General features: G+C 42.4%; 1 protein-coding gene across 1 annotated transcript; it reads left to right on the top strand.

Annotated features, from left to right (window-relative positions):
• The first annotated feature begins 16,308 nt into the window (after nucleotides 1–16,308).
• LOC120946750 (extensin-like) lies at nucleotides 16,309–17,721 on the top strand. The gene is made up of 2 exons (XM_040361426.1): nucleotides 16,309–16,565; nucleotides 16,643–17,721. Exon 2 carries the CDS (start codon nucleotides 16,770–16,772, stop codon nucleotides 17,694–17,696), a length of 927 nt encoding a protein of 308 aa, XP_040217360.1. The 5' UTR covers nucleotides 16,309–16,565; nucleotides 16,643–16,769; the 3' UTR covers nucleotides 17,697–17,721.
• The last annotated feature ends 3,404 nt before the right edge of the window (nucleotides 17,722–21,125 follow it).

Raw genomic sequence — 21,125 nt, 5'->3', positions numbered from 1 at the left:
AAGAGATTTGTAGCTAGATTCATGTAGGGGAATGCATCTTTAAGACGGCGTAGCGTACCATATTTAACCTACGCCGCCTTAAGTCAGAGAGGCAAGTACTGTATTCACAAAGTACTTGCCTCCTAACTTACGGCGGCGTAGCGTAAATGTGGCCGGCGTAAGCGCGCCTAATTCAAATGAGGATGAGGGGGCGTGTTTTATGTTAATGGTGGGTGACCCGACGTGATTGACGTTGTTTACAAACGGCGCATGCGCCGTCCGTGTACATATCCCAGTGTGCATTGCTCCAAAGTACGCCGCAAGGACATATTGGTTTAGACGTGAACGTAAATTACGTCCAGCCCTATTCACGGACTTACGCAAACAACGTAAAATGTTCAAATTTCGACGCGGGAACGACGGCCATACTTAATATTGACTAGGCCAGCTATTTGATGGAATAACTTTACGCCTGAAAACGCCTTACGTAAACGGCGTATCTTTACTGCGACGGGCGCACGTACGTTCGTGAATAGGCGTATCTAGTCATTTACATATTCTACGCCGAACTCAACAGAAGCGCCACCTAGCGGCCAGCCTAAATATTGCACCCTAAGATACGACGGCACAGGCTGTCGTATCTTAGCTAGGTTTAAGTGTATCTCAGTTTGAGAATACACTTAAACTTAGGACGGCGCAGATTCCGAGTTAGGTCAGCGTATCTACTGATACGCCGGCCTAACTCTCTCTGAATCTAGCTAATATCCTATGAGTACTTCATTTTCCAAACGACATATGTGAACTTGACTGCTTTCCCTATATTAATATATTAATATAAAAGCAACACAGTCAGTTACAAAGTGAACTATAGGTAAACACTATGAATAGTTAGAGAGTACTTTTATTTATACAGAACTTTATAACAGATCTAATATGGAAATGCCTTTTGAAGGCACGGGTCAATGTCAAGGAATTTAGGTCCAGAAGGCCTTTTGGAAATAGGATTCAGACCCTCAGTGAAGTTGGATCTTGGGCAAACAGCATACTGCCAGGATGAACCGGGTGACCACTTACTAAACATTGAAATGTTTTCAAAGGTGATCAGTAGGTGCACTGGGCAGTCTTTTTCAGCTGCTCACATATGCACAGTTGTAAGATATAGTTACACTCTATACGTGAATAATATTACTCCATAGCTGACTTAGTAAAGAGTTTTACGAAACAGATAAATAAATAAATAAAGAATGAGAAGTGACCTAGAAATAATACTTAATAAGTGATGCTTATTTTAGTTTACCATCTCAACCACTTTTGAAATGATTTTAAAAGACAGTGATTGAATGTACTGCCAGATAAAGCTTGTAGCCTTCTATATGCTCATCCATCATGGATGGAGGAACCAGCCCTAAAACCAGTTATTTATTCCCATGAGAGATTACATTCTGGAGAAATGAAAACGTTCCATGAAGTGCAGGCATCAATGATTCGCATAGAGTCAGTAGGCATTGTCTCGTCTACAGGGAACATAAATCACCGGGAAGTTACAATTAGTACTCACAAGCACCAGTAGTTAATATATAGCAGTAATCACAGGTACATTTCAACCTAGACCCCCTGCTGGTAGATATAGTCCAGTCATTTGTAATAATAAAAAAAAAAATACAATTTGTAAGTAAGAAGTTATACTCAACTGTATAATGAATTATGTTATACACAACAGTAGACTTTACATGGCAGAAACATAGATGTCTTGCATTAAAGCCCTTACTGAAGGGTGCATAGTCCAAATGTTTTTTTAGGTGGTCTGTGTCAAGTTAGGGAAATTAAGCTTTATTTTATGTCTTGGAAACACAACAGGACATGGTATACATCGCTCCAAAGTGAGAGATATCCTCACTGGAACAATTGTCCCACATAGAACACTGGCCGTTATTCACCGTTTGCTAGCCTGGCACAGGTTCTTATTGTGCTACATACAGGTTTGGTTCACTTTAAACCTCTAAAGCAGGTATTCTTAATCTGGGGTCCATGGACCCCTAAGTGGTCCATTGGTGGCTTTTAGGGGGCCAGTGAGCCTCAGCCAAATAAAACAAAAACACTTTTACATTCTCCACAATTATTGGTTTTCCATTGAAAGAAATAGAAACCTAGAAAATTTACGGCAGAAAAAAGACCAAGTGGTTCATCGGTCTGCCCTTTTTTTTTAAATGTATATACTTTGTTTTATGTTTTGTCCCAAGCATGTTTGAATTCACTTACTGTTGACTTACTCACTACCTCAGCTTGAAGTCTATTCCAAGCATCAACTACCCTTTCAGTGGAATAATATTTTCTAAGATTAGTTTTGAACTTTCCTCCTACTAATTTGATGTCCCTGTGTTCTTGATCTTGGCTTCATATTAAAAATACTGCCCTCAATGGGGTTGGTAAATATAGTAGCACATACTTTCATGAAGCCCTCTATAAAACTCTTCCTGTTGTGCCTGTTAGAAAACGTGATTCCCTGCAATAGCTGAAAGAATCATGGTTGGTCACCTAATTTTATGGCCCGTAAGGCCATCACTATGACTTGGAAAAAAATCCACACCTCCCTCCCTTCCCTTTTGGAAACACTTAGTGAATGCCAGCGTACTGGTATACAAGGATACTTACATTAATCAAGGATGCGCGAGGAAATATAACCAAATATGGTCTAAGTGTTGGCAGAACCTGCTACGGCCTTGGGTCCTCCTACTGATTAAGACATTTTGCTGATTTCATTATAGGGTTTTTAGTTTACACCAGTGTGGGCACCCCCCTAGCCATACAGAGACATCCACCTGTTTTGATGTGTAATGTCTTTACATTTATGTTTATGATGGTGCAAGCCACACCCAAGTTTTTAAGTAGTACCCTAACCTGTTCTTTGGTACTTCGATAGCTATTTACTTCCAGCCCCTGCGAGGGCCATGCATTGTGTTCATCATTCATTTGTTTTGTGCCTTATTTGAGTACTGATAAACAGATCTTTAAAAAATAAATAAATACTGCCCTCCTGCACTTTATTTATTCCCTTGATATATTTAAAGGTTTCAATCATGTCTCCCCTTTCCCTTCTTTCCTCCAGACTGTACATATTGAGTTCCTCAAGTTTTTCCTGATATGTTTTATCCCTCAGACATGAGAAGTTTCTGGATAATAGGTATGAAGCTATGCTGATGGCAGCATTAATATTTACACAGTAATGGCCCATCCCAGAAAGGCAAGCTGGGTAATTGCTGGGTAATTGTACATATTCAGTATACACAATAAGCTCTGGGTCTTTTCCCAGAATGGATTAGTCCACTCTGGGGGGCATGCTGCCCTGCCAGGCAGACGCTGCTGCTGGTGATACCTCAGGTGGGTGACCTGAGGGGCTTAAATGCTGAGTCCCAGGAGCTAAATGGAGCTGACTGAGAGGAGCTGTCTGCTGAAGATCTGTCTGGTATCACAGTAAGGTTTTGCTTGGAAGTTGGATGGAGGCTATCAGCTGTCCTTGGGCTTTGTGAGTACAGACGCTGAAAGATCTTGGGGTCCTTTGTGCTTAGCTACCCCTCTGATACTACATAGTCAACTGTGAGTCTGTTTAAAGAGGACATTGGCTGGTGTCCGAAAGAGCTTTGCCCACCTAAACTACTTCTTAAAGGGACTCTGCTTGTGTGCCTGTAACTACCACTACTAATCTGAAGTTTACTGTTTTTTTCAATCCCGGACTTTAAAATAGCTTATCCTGAAGAATACCCAAGTCCTCAGTTGTACATAGCTCCTGTTTTTGGAGTATCCCACCTCTACCCTCAACCCTATCCAAGTTCTCCAAAAATAAAAACCACAAAAACAAAATCCCCTAGACTAGTTATTGCAGAAATTTGAGAATAAGCTTGTGTGCCTGGCTGCGGGGCACAGTCTGTGGGGAAGACCTGGGCAGTAATTCTGCATCTCCTACAGGCGTAGCGCTACATATTCATGATGAAATCAAATTTCAATAAAATAAAGCACATACATTTATTGTTTGCAAAGATGTGTTTATGTGAATGTTTCTGAGGAGGAGGTCCATAGCTTTAATCAGATTCTAAAAGGGGTACATGACTCCAAAAAGGTTAAGAACCATAATTCTAAACATTAACCAACAAATGAAAATTATGTCATTTGGGAAAACAGACTCTGTAGCTGACCTGTCTATGTTTTTTGACATAAGCTGATTATGCATTACACCGTAACATTACTTGCTAGCCTGGCAACCGTGCTTGATACATAAATTAAGCAGTTGCTCACCTTTCTCTTAATAACACCAATACAACATGCTTATAATTGGTTGTCCTTGTTATCTCTGACAAGCTATAGGAAAATGCGCTATTCATCTGCATCTATGATTTCTGCAAGCCTGCACTGACGTAGTAATCAGTTAAGCCTTGCATTGATGCCTGGATTTCTGCTGATCTGCGATACTGTGCCTTTTGTTCACATGTGGCAGCTATCCAGGCTAGTAGGGTCCCCTTTTATAACTCCAACTGCTTTGTTATGCATACAGAATACTCTTCATATCTGAGCTGCACTGCAGTGCTTTCAAAAAGACTTTGTATTTGTGGTAAGGATTATACATGGGCTGCCTTACCTGTCAGCATAACACATTAAAAAAAAGAGTGGGATAAATGAGACCATGTTCCAATCAGCCAACACATGTCTCATCTATTTAGGTGTAAATCATATTTAGGGAAGCTTGTAAGACTATGCAAGTCACTTGTATCGTTGTACATTTGGGTTGCTGAAATAATACATTTCATGCTACAATTCTTCTTTAACACCTTAACAATCAGAGTTTACTACCAGATTTTTTTTATTTGTATTAAATACTTTTTATTACGTTTACATTTTTCTTACACGTATACAAACAAAGCATAACACAAATACCTATACAGCATAGAACAAAACAAAAATAAACATACATTTAACAAAAAATATATATATATTATTTTAAATAGATAAGTAAATATAACAATGATTTATTCCGGTATATAGCAGTCATCGTTGAGAAATGTTGAACGTTACATCACAATCGAAAATTTAATTAATCAGAGGCCTGTTCTGAGTGGAACCTGTCCTGTTAAACCACTGTATGGTCTTGGCCACTGTGATGCAGCTCAGTTTCAGGGTCTTGACAAACTTCTTATAGCCTAGGCCATAAGTCTTCAAACTATGGCCCTCCAGTTGTTCATGAACTCCAATTCCCATCATGCCTAGTTATGTCTGTGAATGTCAGAGTTTTACAATGCCTCATGGGATGTGTAGTTCCGCAACAGCTGGAGGGCCGTAGTTTGAGGATCCCTAGCCTAGGCCATCTTTGTGTAGAGCAACCATTCTTTTTTCAGATCCCCAGAGAGTTCTTTGCCATGATGTACCATGTTGAACTTCCAGTGACCAGTATGAGGGAGTGAGAGTGATAACACTAAATTTAACACATCTGCTCCTCTTTCACACCTGAGACCTTGTAATACTAACAGGTCGCATGACACCAGGGAGGGAAAGCGACTAATTGTGCCCAATTTGGACATTTTGGACACTTAGGCCCCGTACACACCATAGAATCCATCCGCAGATAAATCCCAGCAAATGGGTTTCAGCTGATAGATCCTATGGTGTGTACACGCCAGCGGATCTGTTTCCGCGGATATATCTCCCCTGGGATGGATTCCAGCAGATCGAATATTTGCTGACATGCAGAACATATCCATCTGCTGGAGTCCATCCCAACGGATGGATCCGCTGGTCTGTACAGACTCACCGGATCCATCCGTCCGAAGGGATCCCCCGCATGCGTCGTAATGATTCGACGCATGCGTGGAATTCCTTATATGACAGCGTCGCGCACGTCGCCGCGTCATAATCGCGGCGACGGCGCGACACGTCATCGCCAGAGGATTTCGGCGCGGATTTCAATGCGATGGTGAGTACACTCCATCGCATTAACGGTCCATCGCTGGACCGTATTCGCGGATAAATTCTATCGTGTGTATGGGGCCTTAGGGGTATACTCACTTTTGTTGCAAACGGTTTAGACATTAATGGCTGTGTGTTGAGTTATTTTGAGGGGACAGAAAATTTACACTGTTATACAAGCTGTACACTTACTACTTTACATTGTAGCAAAGTGTAATTTCTTCACATTTGTCACATAAAAAGTAATTGTAAAATATTTACAAAAATGTGAGGGTTGTACTAACTTTTGTGAGATACTGTATGAAGATATACAAGACCAACACTCAAAACCTGTAAGTGTATTTACTTCTAAAAGATAAAATATATTCCAGATGGGCATATACTACATGTAGCCCATAGTAACAGGCGCAACCTATCAATAAAAAGTTTGGGGAGAAACAGTGCTTCCAAAAAAGAACCTGCCTCTAACAAGGAGACAAAAGGATCTTTAGACAAAGAGGAAATAACTCTCTGAATTTAATTATGAAGATCAATTTCCGCCCATCCTGCCATTTGTTGCATCTGAGATGCCAAGAAATATAATCTAGCATTGGGAACTGCCAATCCACCACCATCCTTAGCAAGCTGTAAAAGAGACAGATCCTGACCTTCCCATGCTTCTAAACAAGTTATTGAAATAACATATTTGTCTAATAATGCAATGAGGTATCCAAACTGGACATTATCACCATTTTTTATCAAGTTTGCCCCCCCCCTTCACTACTCACAATGGTAGTTTACACAAAACAGCACTAACTTTGCAAATTTTACACAGTAATGGAAATATATTCAATTTAGGATATTCTGCCACATTAAGGGACATGTCTACTTCCAAATATTTAAAAGATGTAGCCAGCTTTATTTGAAAAGCTGCAACTGGGGGATGGCTCTCTAATAAGATCTAAAGGCATCATCACAGACTTGTCCCAAGTAATGGAAAACCCAGAGAATCTTCAATTAGTAGTAATTAGAGACCTTACTGCACTAAGAGAGTGTGTGGTGTCACCCAAAAAAGAAGAGTATCATCCACATACAATGGTCACCCATATATCTCTGAAAGTCCACTATTTGTGAGGACTGTTGAACTGCTGCAGCCAACAGCTCTAAAGCTAAGGCAAACAGCAAAGGGGACAATGGGCACCCATGCCGGGTACCTCTATAAAGAAATAATGGTCCACACAGCCTCCCATTAACCTGTATATGGGCTATAGGGGATGCATACAAACGTTTAACCTATTTTATAAAATGGTTGCCAAAACCAAATCTTTGTAATACCTGCCAAAGAAGGTTCCACTCTATACTATCAAAAGCCTTGGCGGCATCTAAAGAGAGAATTTCTCTGTTGCCTGAAATAATAGCCGGAGTTTGCAAATTAAGAAACAAGCATCGCATATTGGAAGACAAGGATCTATTCTGTATAAACCGGATTGATCTGGATGGATTGGTTTTCCAATAAGAGTAGACAATCAATTGGCTAATACTTTAGCTAAAATTTTCCCATCAGCAGTAAGCAACCAAATTGGGCAATATGATTGCTCTGTTGCCTGAATTAATAACCAGAGTTCGCAAATTAGGAATATGTGCAGTGTTATATTTCCGTCACACAAAAGTTACATTTTGGTCTCATTTGACTAGAGCACCTTCTTCCACATATTCGCTGTGTCCCCCACATGGCTTCTTGCAAACTACAAACAGGACTTCTTATGGCTTTCTTTAAACAATGGTTTTCTTCTTGCCACTGTCCCATAAAGCCCAGATTTATGGAGTGCACGACAAATAGTTGTCCTGTGGACTGATTCTCCCCCTGCCACTCCTCCAATGTTACCATGGGCCTCTTAGCTGCTTTGCAGATTAATGCTCTCCCTGCCCAGCCTGTCAGTTTAGGTGGGCAGCCATGTCTTGGTAGGTTTGCAGTTCTGCCATACTCTTTCCATTTTCGGATGATGGATTGAACAGTGCTTTGTGAGGTGTCTTAAAGCTAGGGATATTTTTTATAGCCTAACCCTGCTTTAAACTTCTCCACAACTTTTTCCCTGACCTGTCTGGTGTGTACATTGGCCTTCATGATGCTGTTTGTTCACTAATGGGCCGTACACACGACCGAACATGTCTGTTGAAACTGGTCCGCAGACCAGTTTCAGCAGACATGTTCGGTCGTGTGTAGGCCCGAGCGGATTCCAGCATACATTTGCCCGCCGGGCCTTTTTCCAGTGGGCAAATATTTCTGGACTTGTTTTAAAACAGCCCGCTGAAATCCTGCCCACTCGGACATGTTCGGTCGTCTGTACAGACTTACCGTACATGTCCGAGCGCCCGCCGTCCCTCGCATGCGTCGAATGACTTTGACGCATGCGTGGAAGCATTGAACTGGCAGGGCCGCCCACATCGCTGCGTCATCGTCGTGGCGACGGCGCGGGCACACGCCACGCGTATTGTTTACGAGCGGATTTCTGTATGGTGGTGAGTACAGCCACCATACAGAAATCCCCAGGCAGACATGTACGGTGAAAACGGTCCGGCGGACCGGTTTCATCGTACATGTATGCTCGTCTGTACGCGGCCTAAGGTTCTCTAACAAACCTCTGAGCGCTTCACAGAACAGCTGTATTACCGTATTTATCGGCGTATACCGCGCACTTTTTTGCCCTGAAAATCAGGGCAAAATCGTGGGTGCGCGGTATACGCCGATACCCGCTTTCGCGCGCCGAGTTTTGAATACTGTGCCGACATATACCGAGCGCAGTACACTCGGGTATAGTCGGCCAGTCTCGGCTCCTTCCGCGCTCACGTCCTGGACGTACAGGACGTGAGCGCGAGTGTTGCCGAGCCTGCCCGACAATACACAAGTGTACTGCGCTCTGTATATGTCGGCGCAGTATTCAAACTCGGCGCGGGAAACGAGTGGGACGCCGCAGAAGGACGCCGGACCCGACGAAGAGGACACCCGAAGCCCGCAGACGGACCCCGGACCCGACGAAGAGGACACCTGAAGCCCACAGACGGACCCCGGACCCGACGAAGAGGACACCCGAAGCCGCAGAAGGACGCCGGACTCAACGAAGAGGACACCCGAAGCCGCAGACGGACGCCAGACCCGACGATGGACGCGCGCAAGACACCAAAACTAAGTACAAAAAAAACATTTTTTTCCACAGGATTGGGGGCCACTTTAGGGGTGCGCGGTATACGCGGGAGCGCGTTATACCGCGATAAATACGGTAATTACACACAGGTGAAATCTATTTACTAATTAGGTAGGACAATGAGTGGGGGGCAAGTTAAAGGGGACTAAGGACACTAGTGCAAAGGGTAGCTGATGTTAAAAGGAACTTAAGACTAAATGTGGGGGGGGGGTGAAGACATTAAAGTAAGGGGGGGTGCAGACAACTTTAATGTCAAGGCTGAGGACTGTAACATGGGGGGCGAAGGACATGGGTGGGTAGGTACACACGTGTGGGTAGGTCAGCCCAAAAATTTTAATGGGCTGCATTACCTGCAAAATTGTACTGCACCAAACTGCATGGTGCTGCAGCAATGTGTGGGGGTGTCATTATGAATTAATGGCACCACTGCACTCCTGCTAAAGTTCAGAGCATTCCTCTGCAGGTCAGGCACATGTGCGATTTCTAGTGCGTTGCCCAGCTGTAGAGATGGGAACCTAGCCTAAGGGGGGGTAGGGCTTGAGTCATCACAAAAACATGAGATTCGGACCTCAGCTTGAATAGAATTTCGCAGACCATACCTCAGTGAATTTTAATTCAATAACCAGATCTATAATATAAAATAAACAATTACAGCAAAGAGAGTTGAACTTCCTTGTAACCAAGCACAGAGACTTTAATACTAGAAGGAAACTCCTAGAGTCATGATAATACATAGTCTTACCGAATGGAGACACTTTGCTACAGATACAAGATCTCAAGTCACTAAGGAAATACGTTTAAAGATCTTTGAATTATTGAGTTAATTTCATTTGTATGCAGTAAATTTATCTAGTAATGTTATAATGATCTCCATATTGGTAATTTCACAAGACTTCCAACATGTGAAGGAGTTTATCTTTGTATATGACACATTTGTTCTACAATGTTTGTATAATTCTTACAACTAATACAAAATAAAGATATTTTGACAAGGAACTTCCTTGTAACCACCTCTGTAGATGTGCAGACTTTATGACTCAAGGGATCTCACCACCTGAGTCTCTAGAGAAGCATATGAAGCTGTTAAGTGATTTGACCCCTTGTCTACCAAGGTCTGTTTATAAGCTCCTGGTATTCATGAGGTTATAACATACCGTACATTGACTAAGCTTTAATTGAGCTTTAACGTTCAGAGACATGATGCTACCAGAAGACCCAGGAATAGGTAGCAATTGGTTCTGAATGTCTGTTTTGGTAAAAAAATCTAATTTAAATATTAGCAGTCCTTTCAGATTCAGAAAAAAACATAAATTAATAAAGCCAATTTATATATTCAAGGGTTGAACCTCCAATAGGCTTTTATTACTGTATGTGACTCCCCTAGGAAGATTTCTGCTTGGTTTTCATCCCTGTGGCACCCGTGCAAGAAATGAGAACATTGAAGGCAAGAAGCTACAGACAGCAATAAATAACTTAACAAAGGTTCTAATTTTTCCTTACTGTACAAAACGTGTTTTTGTTGCTCTTCTTGACCCCTTTTAGAGAAGTGTGAAAGAAACAGACAATAGAAAGTCTGACAGGGGTTGTAGTTCAAAGCAAAAAAACTATATTTCACTGGAGATTTAACAATATATACAGTTCTACGTTAGAAACAATATACAGCATTTTATTTAGACTTTAATGCAGTGCAAAAAACTGTGATTATGTGTGAGGCGAAGTAACACAAATAAGTTACTGGAGGAAATCTGGATCAAATATGGCATTCCTAAACAAGCTAGGCATTTATACCTGCTAATAATGATTTACAATTATCATTTGCTTTATTTGTTCATCGAACGTGGCTGAAACACCACAGTAAATCTAGTTTCTCTAACTAGCCTCTTTGGACTTTCATCCAGCGTGTCCTGGCTTTTATCTGAATAAAAACCTTTATCTGCTATTAATTCTGACATAACACTTACTCACACTTATGCAGTATATTCCAGGTAATTAAAAAAAAAAAAAAAAACAGAGCTCAGAGGCAACATCTTTGGTTTTCATCTCATTTAATCAATGCAACTGCTCACATCACTAGTTCTGTTTAACTTCTGCTTTTAAAGGGTACAGGGTGGCAGAACTTAAATCAGAGAACGAAAAAAACATTATTACATGAAACTGATGTCTGTGCTGAACAAGTTGTAAAACTATTTTAACCCGTAAAGTGACTCTGGAATCACCCCCAAAAACTGGCCACAGCAGATTGTGGCAAAAGAAGAGATAGTATTCTACTTTCCAATGGACCATGTCTCCTATCTTCTGCTGCAGCCTCTTCCAGACTCTTCAGCTTTTGACACTTTTAGGAACTTCAGATGCCAGAGTCGCCCGTTGTACACTTTGGTTAAACCTCTTGCTCCTACATCACTAATAAGTCCTGTAGTGACACAGACTTCTGATGCTCTCTACAGTTCTAAATGGTGACTGCTCTGACAAAGCAGCGCTTGAATTGAAAGAAGGCAGGTAAGTATTAACCGCTTGAGGACCGCTGCACGGCGATAAACGTTGTCAAAATGGCACGGCTGGGCACAAGGGCGTACATGTCCATCCCCTTTAAGATCCCAGCCGTGGGTCGTGCCCGTGTCCCGCGATCGGGTCACAGAGAAGAAGAAAGGGGAGAGGCAAGTGTAAGCAAACCTCTTCCAGTGCTTCCTAGTGAGCCTGTAACTGATCGTCTGTTCCCTGTCATAGGGAATGACGATCAGTGACGTCACACGCCTAGCCACGCCCCCCTACAGTAAAATCACACATTAGGGCACACTTAACCCCTATAGCACTGTTCGCTGTAAAAATGACAATGGTCCCAAAATAGTGTCAAAAGTGTCCGATCTGTCCGCCATAATGTCGCAGTCACAATAAAAATTGCTGATCGCTGCCATTACTGGGAAAAAAAATATTAATAAAAATGCAATAAAACTATCCCCTATTTGGTAGACGCTATAAATTTTGCACAAAAATATGTAGAAAAATACGTATCTAAACTGAGGAAAAACATTTTTTATATATATTTTTGGGGGATATTTATTATAGCAAAAAGTAAAAAATATTGTTTTTTTTTCAAAATTGTTGCTCTATTTCTTGTTTATAGCGCAAAAAATAAAAACCGCAGAGGTGATCAAATACCACCAAAAGAAAGCTCTATTTGTGGGAAAAAAAGGACGCCAATTTTGTTTGGGAGCCGCGTCGCACGACCGCACAATTGTCAGTTTAAGCGACGCAGTGCCAAATCGTAAAAAGTGGCCTGGTCTTTTTTTTTTTTTTTTTTTAAAGGTAGCTGGTACACACTCAGCATAGTTATAGAAACATACAAAAATAGGGGAAATAAATAATAAAATTATCAATTTGCTCACTTAGGTCTACTCAACGGGCAGAGATGTCAGTCAAATTTCAAGAAGCAGGTGGTATGGTACTCTCAAAGTTAACCCAAGAGCCCCAAACCATCAAGAATTTTTTTGGACACCCTCTGGCCTTACATGTCAACTTATACAGCAGTATAGCATGGTTGATGGTGGTGAGCCAGAAGGCAATGATGGGTGAGGATGGAGACTTCCAGTGGAAGGTTATTGATTTCTTAGCATAAAACAATACTATCCGCAGAAAGGTTTGCGTATTCTTAGATATACTCTCGTCGTCGATATAGCCCAGTAAACACCTCAGGGGATTACATATATTGGGTATCTGTGTCAGTGAACTAATGAAGACCTTGACCTCCGACCAGAACTTTCTAATCGGAGAACACTCCCACATTAAATGAAAAAACATGCCATCAGCCACGCCACATCGAGAGCATAGTGCTGAGGGGATTCTATTCAGCTTAAACAGTAAGCATGGTGTAAAATAGGATTTGTATAGCAGTTTGGTCTGTATTACCCTGTCATGGGAAGAAATGACAGAGGGGACCTGGAGGGGCAAAACCCCCTGCCAGATGTCTCTCCAGCTAGCAGCCGCTTTACTCAGCCATGGAGTCGTAGTGTGCAGGAGAGACCCATAATATGTGGAGACCAGTTTGGCGTGAGAGGAATCAGTTAGCAACCGTTCCAGCGGGGAGAGCTGGATGACTATGTTACGAAGGCCAGGCTGCGTTGCTGCAGTGTGGCGTATCTGTAAGTAAAGGAAGTAAGCTGTGCGTGGCAGATTGTAGTCTCTACGAAATTCATCAAAAGAATGAAACACGTTGTCCGAGAACAAATGCAAAATAGTTTTCACCCCCCTTTTTGACCAATATCCCGGCCTAGTCTTTAAGCTGCATAATGGTCCGGGGCTTAAGTGGTTAAAGTTGTGCTCATAAGTTTATGAAGTTTTATGATTTTATTTTTCTGAGAATATGAATGATAACACAAAAACATTTCTTTCACTCGATGAATGCAGTATGTTATCAGAAAATACTGGAGGAACATTTGCATTCATCAGCCAGGAAGCTGCGCATGGAACGTACTTGGACATTCCAACACCACAATGATCCAAAACACAAGGCCAAGTCGGCCTGTCATTGGCTACAGCAGAATAAAGCGAAGGTTCTGGAGTGGCAATCTCGGTCTCCGAACCTCAATATCATTGAACCACTCTGAGGAGATCTCAAACGTGCAGTTCATGCAAGACAGCCCAAGAATTTCCAGGAACTGGAGGCTTTTTGCCAAGGGGAATGGACAGCTTTACCATCTGAGAAGATAAAGAGCCTCATCCACAAATATCACAAAAGACTTCAAGCTGTCATTGATGTTAAAGGGGGAAATACACTGAATTAAGAACTGGGGTATGTAAACTTTTGATATGGGTCATTTGGGTAGTTTATGTTGTGATTATGATTTAAAAAGAGTAAACACAGTTGATTGATAATAAATGGCTTCAGCCAGACACTAACCATGAGGCCCCATTCACACCTAGGCGTTTTTACGCCTGAAACGCACTGCTCACGAACGCGGGAGGGCAGATTTAACATTGTTTCCTATGGTGCCTGTTCACACCTGAACGCCTGAACGCCTGTCGCGCGAAGCTCAAACTAGTCCCGGACCTTTTTTTGTCGCGCGAAGCGCGCGACATAGGCGTTTCCGCACGTTTTTTTTTACCATAGAAAGTAATGGGAAACGCGCGAATTGAGCGTATCGCGCGACAGCAAGCGTTTTTATGCGCGTTTTTACGCGCGTTTTGACGCCCATACAGCTCCAAAACAAAACAGGAAATTACATATTTTTTTACAGGAACTTGTGAAATCACCATTTTACTTTACTTACAATAAAGAAAAGTCACATTTTTATCAATGGAGGCCGAATTTGATAGAACCCTTTCGATGCTGGAGCCTGAAAATTTCATCAGGATGGTGAAGGAGCACCCCTGTCTTTATGACAGCAGGGCACCGGGCTACAAAATGAGGACCACCCGTTGGGACGCTTGGTGTTCTATTGGGAGCCAAATCTATGAGAACTGGGCACGGATAAATAAGTCCCATGATAGCAAAGGTAAACTCTATCAAAAAACATAACAGAAATACAAAATGCCACTAATGAAATAATGGAATGATTGTTTGTCGTTACAGTAGGCATTTATTACCGTACCAATATGCTGTTAAGTTTAAAAATGTGTCTTTACAAATATGACTATTGTGCGGTCATGCGACATGGCTTATAAACATAAATTGCGTTCTCTTCTTCCCACAAATAGAGCTTATTAATGGTGATATTTGATCCCCTCTGTGATTTTTAATAATCCAAAAATTTAGTGACATTTTTCAAAAAAAATATTATTTTACACATCTTTAATCTAAAAAAATAAAAAAATTCAATCGACCTAGCGACTACAGCGTCAGGTGGGGACGGGGGCTACACAGGACCTACACTCTGCCTGCAGTGATCAGTAAATATATGTTCACTGCATTCATTGATACTGTGACAAGGGGATGGGGGAGTGGATTGGAGATCCAAAAGGGGATTGTGCCTACGTGTACTGGTGTCAGTGTCATCACTTCCCTCTTCCTGTGTTTACACAGGAGGAGAAAGTGACACGCAGGGGGACACATATAGAGCCACTTAACCCCCGGATGTACCCTGGGGGTCCTGATAGGACCCCCAACCCACGTCTAGGCGGTCACTTACAGGCCCTTTATTAGACCACAGAATAAATACATAAACTAAGTTTACAATAGATAGAATGTCACTAATATAAAATGGCACACAATATCATAGGGCTATTGAACCCAATGATAAAACTGTATCAAAATAAAATTAGAATGAGACTTCTTAAAACATGAATCATTTTTTATTTTTTTTCCACAAAACAGCATAGTAAAGATTATATTTCACAAAATAAGCGTGTCAAAAGCTGAAAAGTTCAATAAATTAAATGGAATTGAGCTGCCAAGGGACCTGCCCTTCAGGAGAGACAAAGTATGCCGCATACTGTTCACGGACATGTGTCCCCTGTGTGTTCCCACGTACACCAGTCCAATGAGCTCTTTCCAGAGTCTCATGGACTGGCTCCTCGTAATCTAGACCATCGCGCTGCCTGACAAAATTGTGCAAGGCACACGCCGCTTCTACAGCACTAATGGCATTTTGCATGTTGAGCACAATCGGTGTGTGGAGAACCCTCCACTTGTTCGCCAAAATTCCAAAAGCACACTCAACTACGCGGCGTGCTCTGCTAAGCCGGTAGTTGAATATGCGTTTGTCTTCGTTCAGATTATGTCCTGAATAAGGCCGAAGTAGGTGTGTGTTCAGAGCAAAAGCCTCATCACCCACAAAGACACTTGGTAGGGGAGGGCCGTTTGTGCCCGGGAGTGGACTATTTTGTGGAAGGTCCAGACCATCTGTTCGAAGTAATTGCCCAAAAGAGGAGTTCCCAAAAATCGCAGAGTCTGCACTACTTCCATAGGAACCAATGTCAATATAGGTAAAGCAATAATTGGCATCAGCCACAGCCATTAAGACGAATGAAAAGTATTTCTTATAATTGAAATACTGGCTCCCACTAGCCATGGGCTTAACAATCCTGATGTGTTTCCCATCGATCGCTCCTAGACAATTCGGAAAGTTACAGCGTTCCCAGAATACTTGGGAAATTTTTTCCCAGTCCTCTGCTGCCGGTTTTTTAAACACAATGGGTTTCAGGACTTCCCAAATGGCACTGCAGGTGTCCCGAATTATATAACTGGCAGTAGATCTTCCAATACGAAACGAGTAATGCAGACTTGCAATCGATTGTCCAGTTGATAGATACCTACAAAGAAAATAATATATATTATTTTATTTTATTTTTTACAGTGAAAATTCTAAAACTCAGATGGAAGAGTATAAGGGACGCCTACGCTCGCCAGCTGAAGGCACAGCGGGAGCAGCGGCGAAGTGGGAGTGGAGCATGTTCGGTGAGAGAATACGTTCACGCAAAGGAATTGGAGTTTCTGAGACCGGTGCTGGATTTGGGGAGGTAAACCATTATCTGTACTTTGCTCGGTAAACCAAATGTTTTAAAATTATTTTTTAATACATGATTTCTTTTTTCAGTACTGAAAGCTGCTGGGACGAGGCTGCCACAGCTGTAGTAGACAGAGAGAGCGTGGCAGAGAGAGGGGACAGAGAGAGCGTGGCAGAGAGAGGGGACAGAGAGAGCGTGGCATCGGGGGATCAAGCGATGGCTACTCTGGAGCCGGAACCGCAGCACTCCGAGGCATCAAATTCTAATGCAACAAGACCACTTGCAGAGCAGCCCCCAGTTAACATTGCGCATATTGGACCTCCGCGTGCTCTGCGTAGGAGGGCTCCTGCTCCGGATCCAGCCCTGGATCGTATGTTGGACATTATGACCAACATGTCTGACCGGATGAGCAATAGATCGTATGGCCAAAATGTAGCAAAATGTCTGGGGGAACTAATCGATAAAGTTCCCCCAAATCTGCAAGCGGTGGTGCTGTCCTGTACGGCTAGATACATCTCGACATTTATACCCCCGACAGAAGCTGACGATTTATCCGAACCACCACCACCCTATGGCCCATATGCCAATAAACGGACCGAGCATGTCCCAACACCACCCACGACCCATTTCTCCCCACCACCCGTTACCCTTTGGACAGGACCACAGCTTTCCGACCAACCTCCTCGACCAACACCACCACCGACTTCTGCGCACCATCCTTTCACCACCACTCTATCTCATTTACCTCCTGTGCCAACACCTTCCACTCACACTTCTCTGAATCCTTTTCCTTATACACAACCTTCTTCTTACCACCCTCATTCTCCTTTTCCTCATCTCTCAACACCACCTGTCACATACAGTACTCTGCCTCCTACAACACTTTCTTCTTACCACCCACCACCTTCTACTTACCCTGCGTTAACGACTACACCTACATCACATTACCCACATCGACCGAGACAATCGACTTTCAGGAATGCCCCAACACGAACACCACCACCACCACAAGCAACACCACCTTCCAATTGGTCAGGGGAAGACAGCACCACCTCCACTTGGCCCCCTTTTGCCCACGCACTGTCGGTCGCCATGTCACCGCACGGGGAAGAGGACTCCTCCCCAAATTTACAGCAATTGTAAATAAGGAATATGTATAAAACATTTTTGTATATTTTGTGTATTTGTGCACTTTGTGTATATTTTCCTAATAAAAAAAAAAAGACCCAATGTTTTGGTTGATTAAAATATTAAAATAATTTTGTTCCTACAGAATTTTTGTTTGGTTTTTATTACACATATATATATATATATATATATAATAGAGTGTATTACATTCAAAGCGCTAAATAAAAATTACCTCAGTGTTATGATAAGTCGCTCCACAGGGGGGATACAGTTGCGGAAGTAGGTGTCCATCCTCTGCAATCTGTTGATCAACAATTCCAGCAACTCATCAAAGCTGTAAAGGAAAATGAAATTTAAAATTGGCAATGGATTGGTACTAGGGTTGCCACCTTTCCGGGATTCGCCAGAACAGTTCGGGTTTGGAATCATGTGTCCGGGTTTCAGACTGCCTGACACTCTGACAGATTTTTCTGACCAGAATATGGATTTCCGGCAGGGTTAATGGCTGCAGGGGATGAAAACTTACAACCCAGCAGCCACAGATATACCAGGATGAGATGTGCTATCTGCCAAGGGGTGAGTGAGCTCACCCTCCATCGCTGTCTAACAGAAGCACCCACCCCCTTTCTCTATCCTGCCTCTTGGTGAGTACACTAGGAAAAATCAGAGTTCTCACATTGGAGTCCTCTCCGTACATCAGAGATCTCGGTTTCCCCCTTAGATCATGGTTCACAGAGCATCCCTTATGTCTGAGTATCTTGAGGTCTCGCTTCAATCAGATTATGTTGGTTAACCCATACAGTGAAAGGGAAATCTGGGAGTTGAGATGCAAAAGGGTGACTGTGATGTAAAGGGGGACTCTGTGCACTGTAATGTAAAGGGGGATTCTGTGCACTGTAATGTAAAGGGGGACTCTGTGCACTGTAATGTAAAGGGGGACTCTGTGCACTGTAATGTAAAGGGGGAACTTTGTGGACTCTAATGTAAAGGGGGAACTCTGTGGACTCTAATGTAAAGGGGGAACTCTGTGCACTGCAATGGAAAGGGGACTATTTTTATTATATTCATATGATTAGAAATGTTAAATACTAACAAAATATATGTATAGTTCATAGTATTAAAAAAAATAGTTGTGCACCGCAGAAGTGTACATGTTTGACTTGAAGAAAAGGTGGCAACCCAAATGGTACAATGTAAAAAATAAATGATTCCAGATCATTTTTTACTAACCTTTTTATGGACATTCTGGTGTAGTCCAGAAATTTGTCTTCATGGTCACGGAGGTCTTGGTACATCACCCAAAATTGCCCTCTTTCTTCCCGATCAGCAATGACGGGGTGTATCCAAAATCTGCGTTGCCTCTTCCTTTTTCTCTGCCTCTCGTTTACAAGATATTGGCTAGCAGTGGCTGCTGCCATGAACAAAGCCATCTCGTCATCACTCATTTTCACAATGGAGTCAGAAGCACAAGGATGACCCGGAAGAGGAATTATCACCCAGGAAGAGGAAAAAAAAACCTTTCACATAGCAACAAATGATGACAGAGGTGATCTATTTTACTATTGGTCAAAAAAAAAAAAAAAAACGCTGGACGTCGCTCTGCTCAAACGCGCGCAAACGCGCACAAACGCGCGCAAACGCGCACCAAAACGCGCGAAAAAAACGCGCGTAAAAACGCCTGGTAACGCCAACGCCTAGGTGTGAATGCAGCCTGAGTGAAAGAAATGTTTTTGTGTTATCATTCATATGGTCAAGAAATCTGCCAGGGTATGTAAACTTATGAGCACAACTGTATATAATTTATTTTGCAAGAAACTGATTTGACATATTTTTGAGGGAGACAACAGGGTTGTTTTATGGCCATAAACATTAAATTCAATTCCCACAAAAGGCAGGTGTTTTCTGGCTACTTTTTCTTTGGGATACTTGCCCATTTTTATGACACAGGGATAAAGCAGTCACTAGCATTTGTCTGCAAGTTACTGTATCATACCTTTCAACTTTCTGAGCTTTGAAAGAGAGACACCTTTTAAGTATAAAGTCCGTAGGCAAACATGTGCCATGTTACGTGTGATGTGCTATGTTACGTGGGTCACAAAGAAGTAATACACAGAAAAATAACTAGTTAAACCAATAAGTGATTCTTTTCACCACAATTTTTTCTTTATACCAGCATTACAACTGAACAAATACAATTAATTTAGAGGTTGGATCTAAAGTTTATGGCAATACAACACTTTTAGGTAGTTGGAGCACACGCTACACACCGCTGTTGACACGCTCTGTACCCATACAGCCACTTAGTGATTACACTCTGGCAAACTCTTTAGTTTGATTATCTGTCTTTGTTTGTTTGGTTTTAAATTATCATAGCCACTCTTTTGGAGACTGGTATCTCTGTACCACTGGCTATATTAGAGATTTTTTATTAAATTTTATTTAAAAAAAAAAAACGTTATTGCACTATTGGAGTCCCCCGCTTTTTTCTGAGGCACGGAGGGAACTGGGCGGTGTGCATTGTCCGCTGGACATCCGATACGTCAAGCATCACTTGGGAAGCAGCAGATCGTGAGAGCAGAGGAGAGGAGCAGTGAACTAAGGAACCCGTGCTATACACCTGTTACCCCAAGCGGGGAGTACCATCTGGTGAGTGGGGAACCCTGAGGGGAGCACCGGGACCACTTTGTATTAATATACATAGGACCACTCCCTCCACATGAAGTAACCCTCCTGAACTCCATCTATACTGCAACATTATTGATGTTCATAGACGTTTATGTTTTGTATGGTTTTGGTGGATATGGACTGATTATCCCTTTCCAGCAGTTTTTATAGCAGTCTTTATACCGACTTGGTAACATTGCTACTGGACTTTAACTGGAAACTAATACTGCAGATTGTTTAACAGCAGAGCTGTAGCCCGCTGTTACCAATTTTCTATGTGATTTGTCACATGTATATAAACAAAAAGAGAAAATGCGCCAAACTAAGTGCAGTAAGTGGGTATTTAATTCAAGTGATTTTTACACAATAAGAATGGCTACTCACAAAACCAGTGATAACACAGGCATGTTAAGGAAGAAGCGGCTGGTCCGGTGTCACAACATGTCATCAACAGTTACAACAGGCTGGTCTCATATCCTGGTCCCCTGGGCGATGGAAATGAAGGTCCAAGATGTTCAGGAGCCTTTGGGGAACCCCAGAGAGTACAGGAGCCGTGGATGCTGTTTCAAAAGCGGCGTGCGTTCCAGCGTGGAACGCAACGTATCGCCGTACGACCGGAAGTGACGTAGGGACTTCGGGCAGCCAATGGGATGACGCGTTTCTCAGCCTCCGCTGGTTCATCAGATCCAGCCGCTAAAGTGCTATTGGACTTATATTGGACTATTGATTTATTCATTTTTTATTGACATGGACCTTATGATACGTGTACTTTTCAATTAT

The sequence above is a fragment of the Rana temporaria genome, chromosome 8 (genome assembly GCF_905171775.1).
Source record: "Rana temporaria chromosome 8, aRanTem1.1, whole genome shotgun sequence".
Classification (NCBI taxonomy): Eukaryota; Metazoa; Chordata; class Amphibia; order Anura; family Ranidae; genus Rana; species Rana temporaria.
Note: the sequence above shows the minus strand (reverse complement) of the source record. Positions and strands in the feature narration are given on the sequence as shown.

Excerpts from the sequence above, each read along its gene's own strand:
- LOC120946750 (XM_040361426.1), top strand. The coding sequence starts at position 16,770 with ATGGCTACTCTGGAGCCGGAACCGCAGCACTCCGAGGCATCAAATTCT.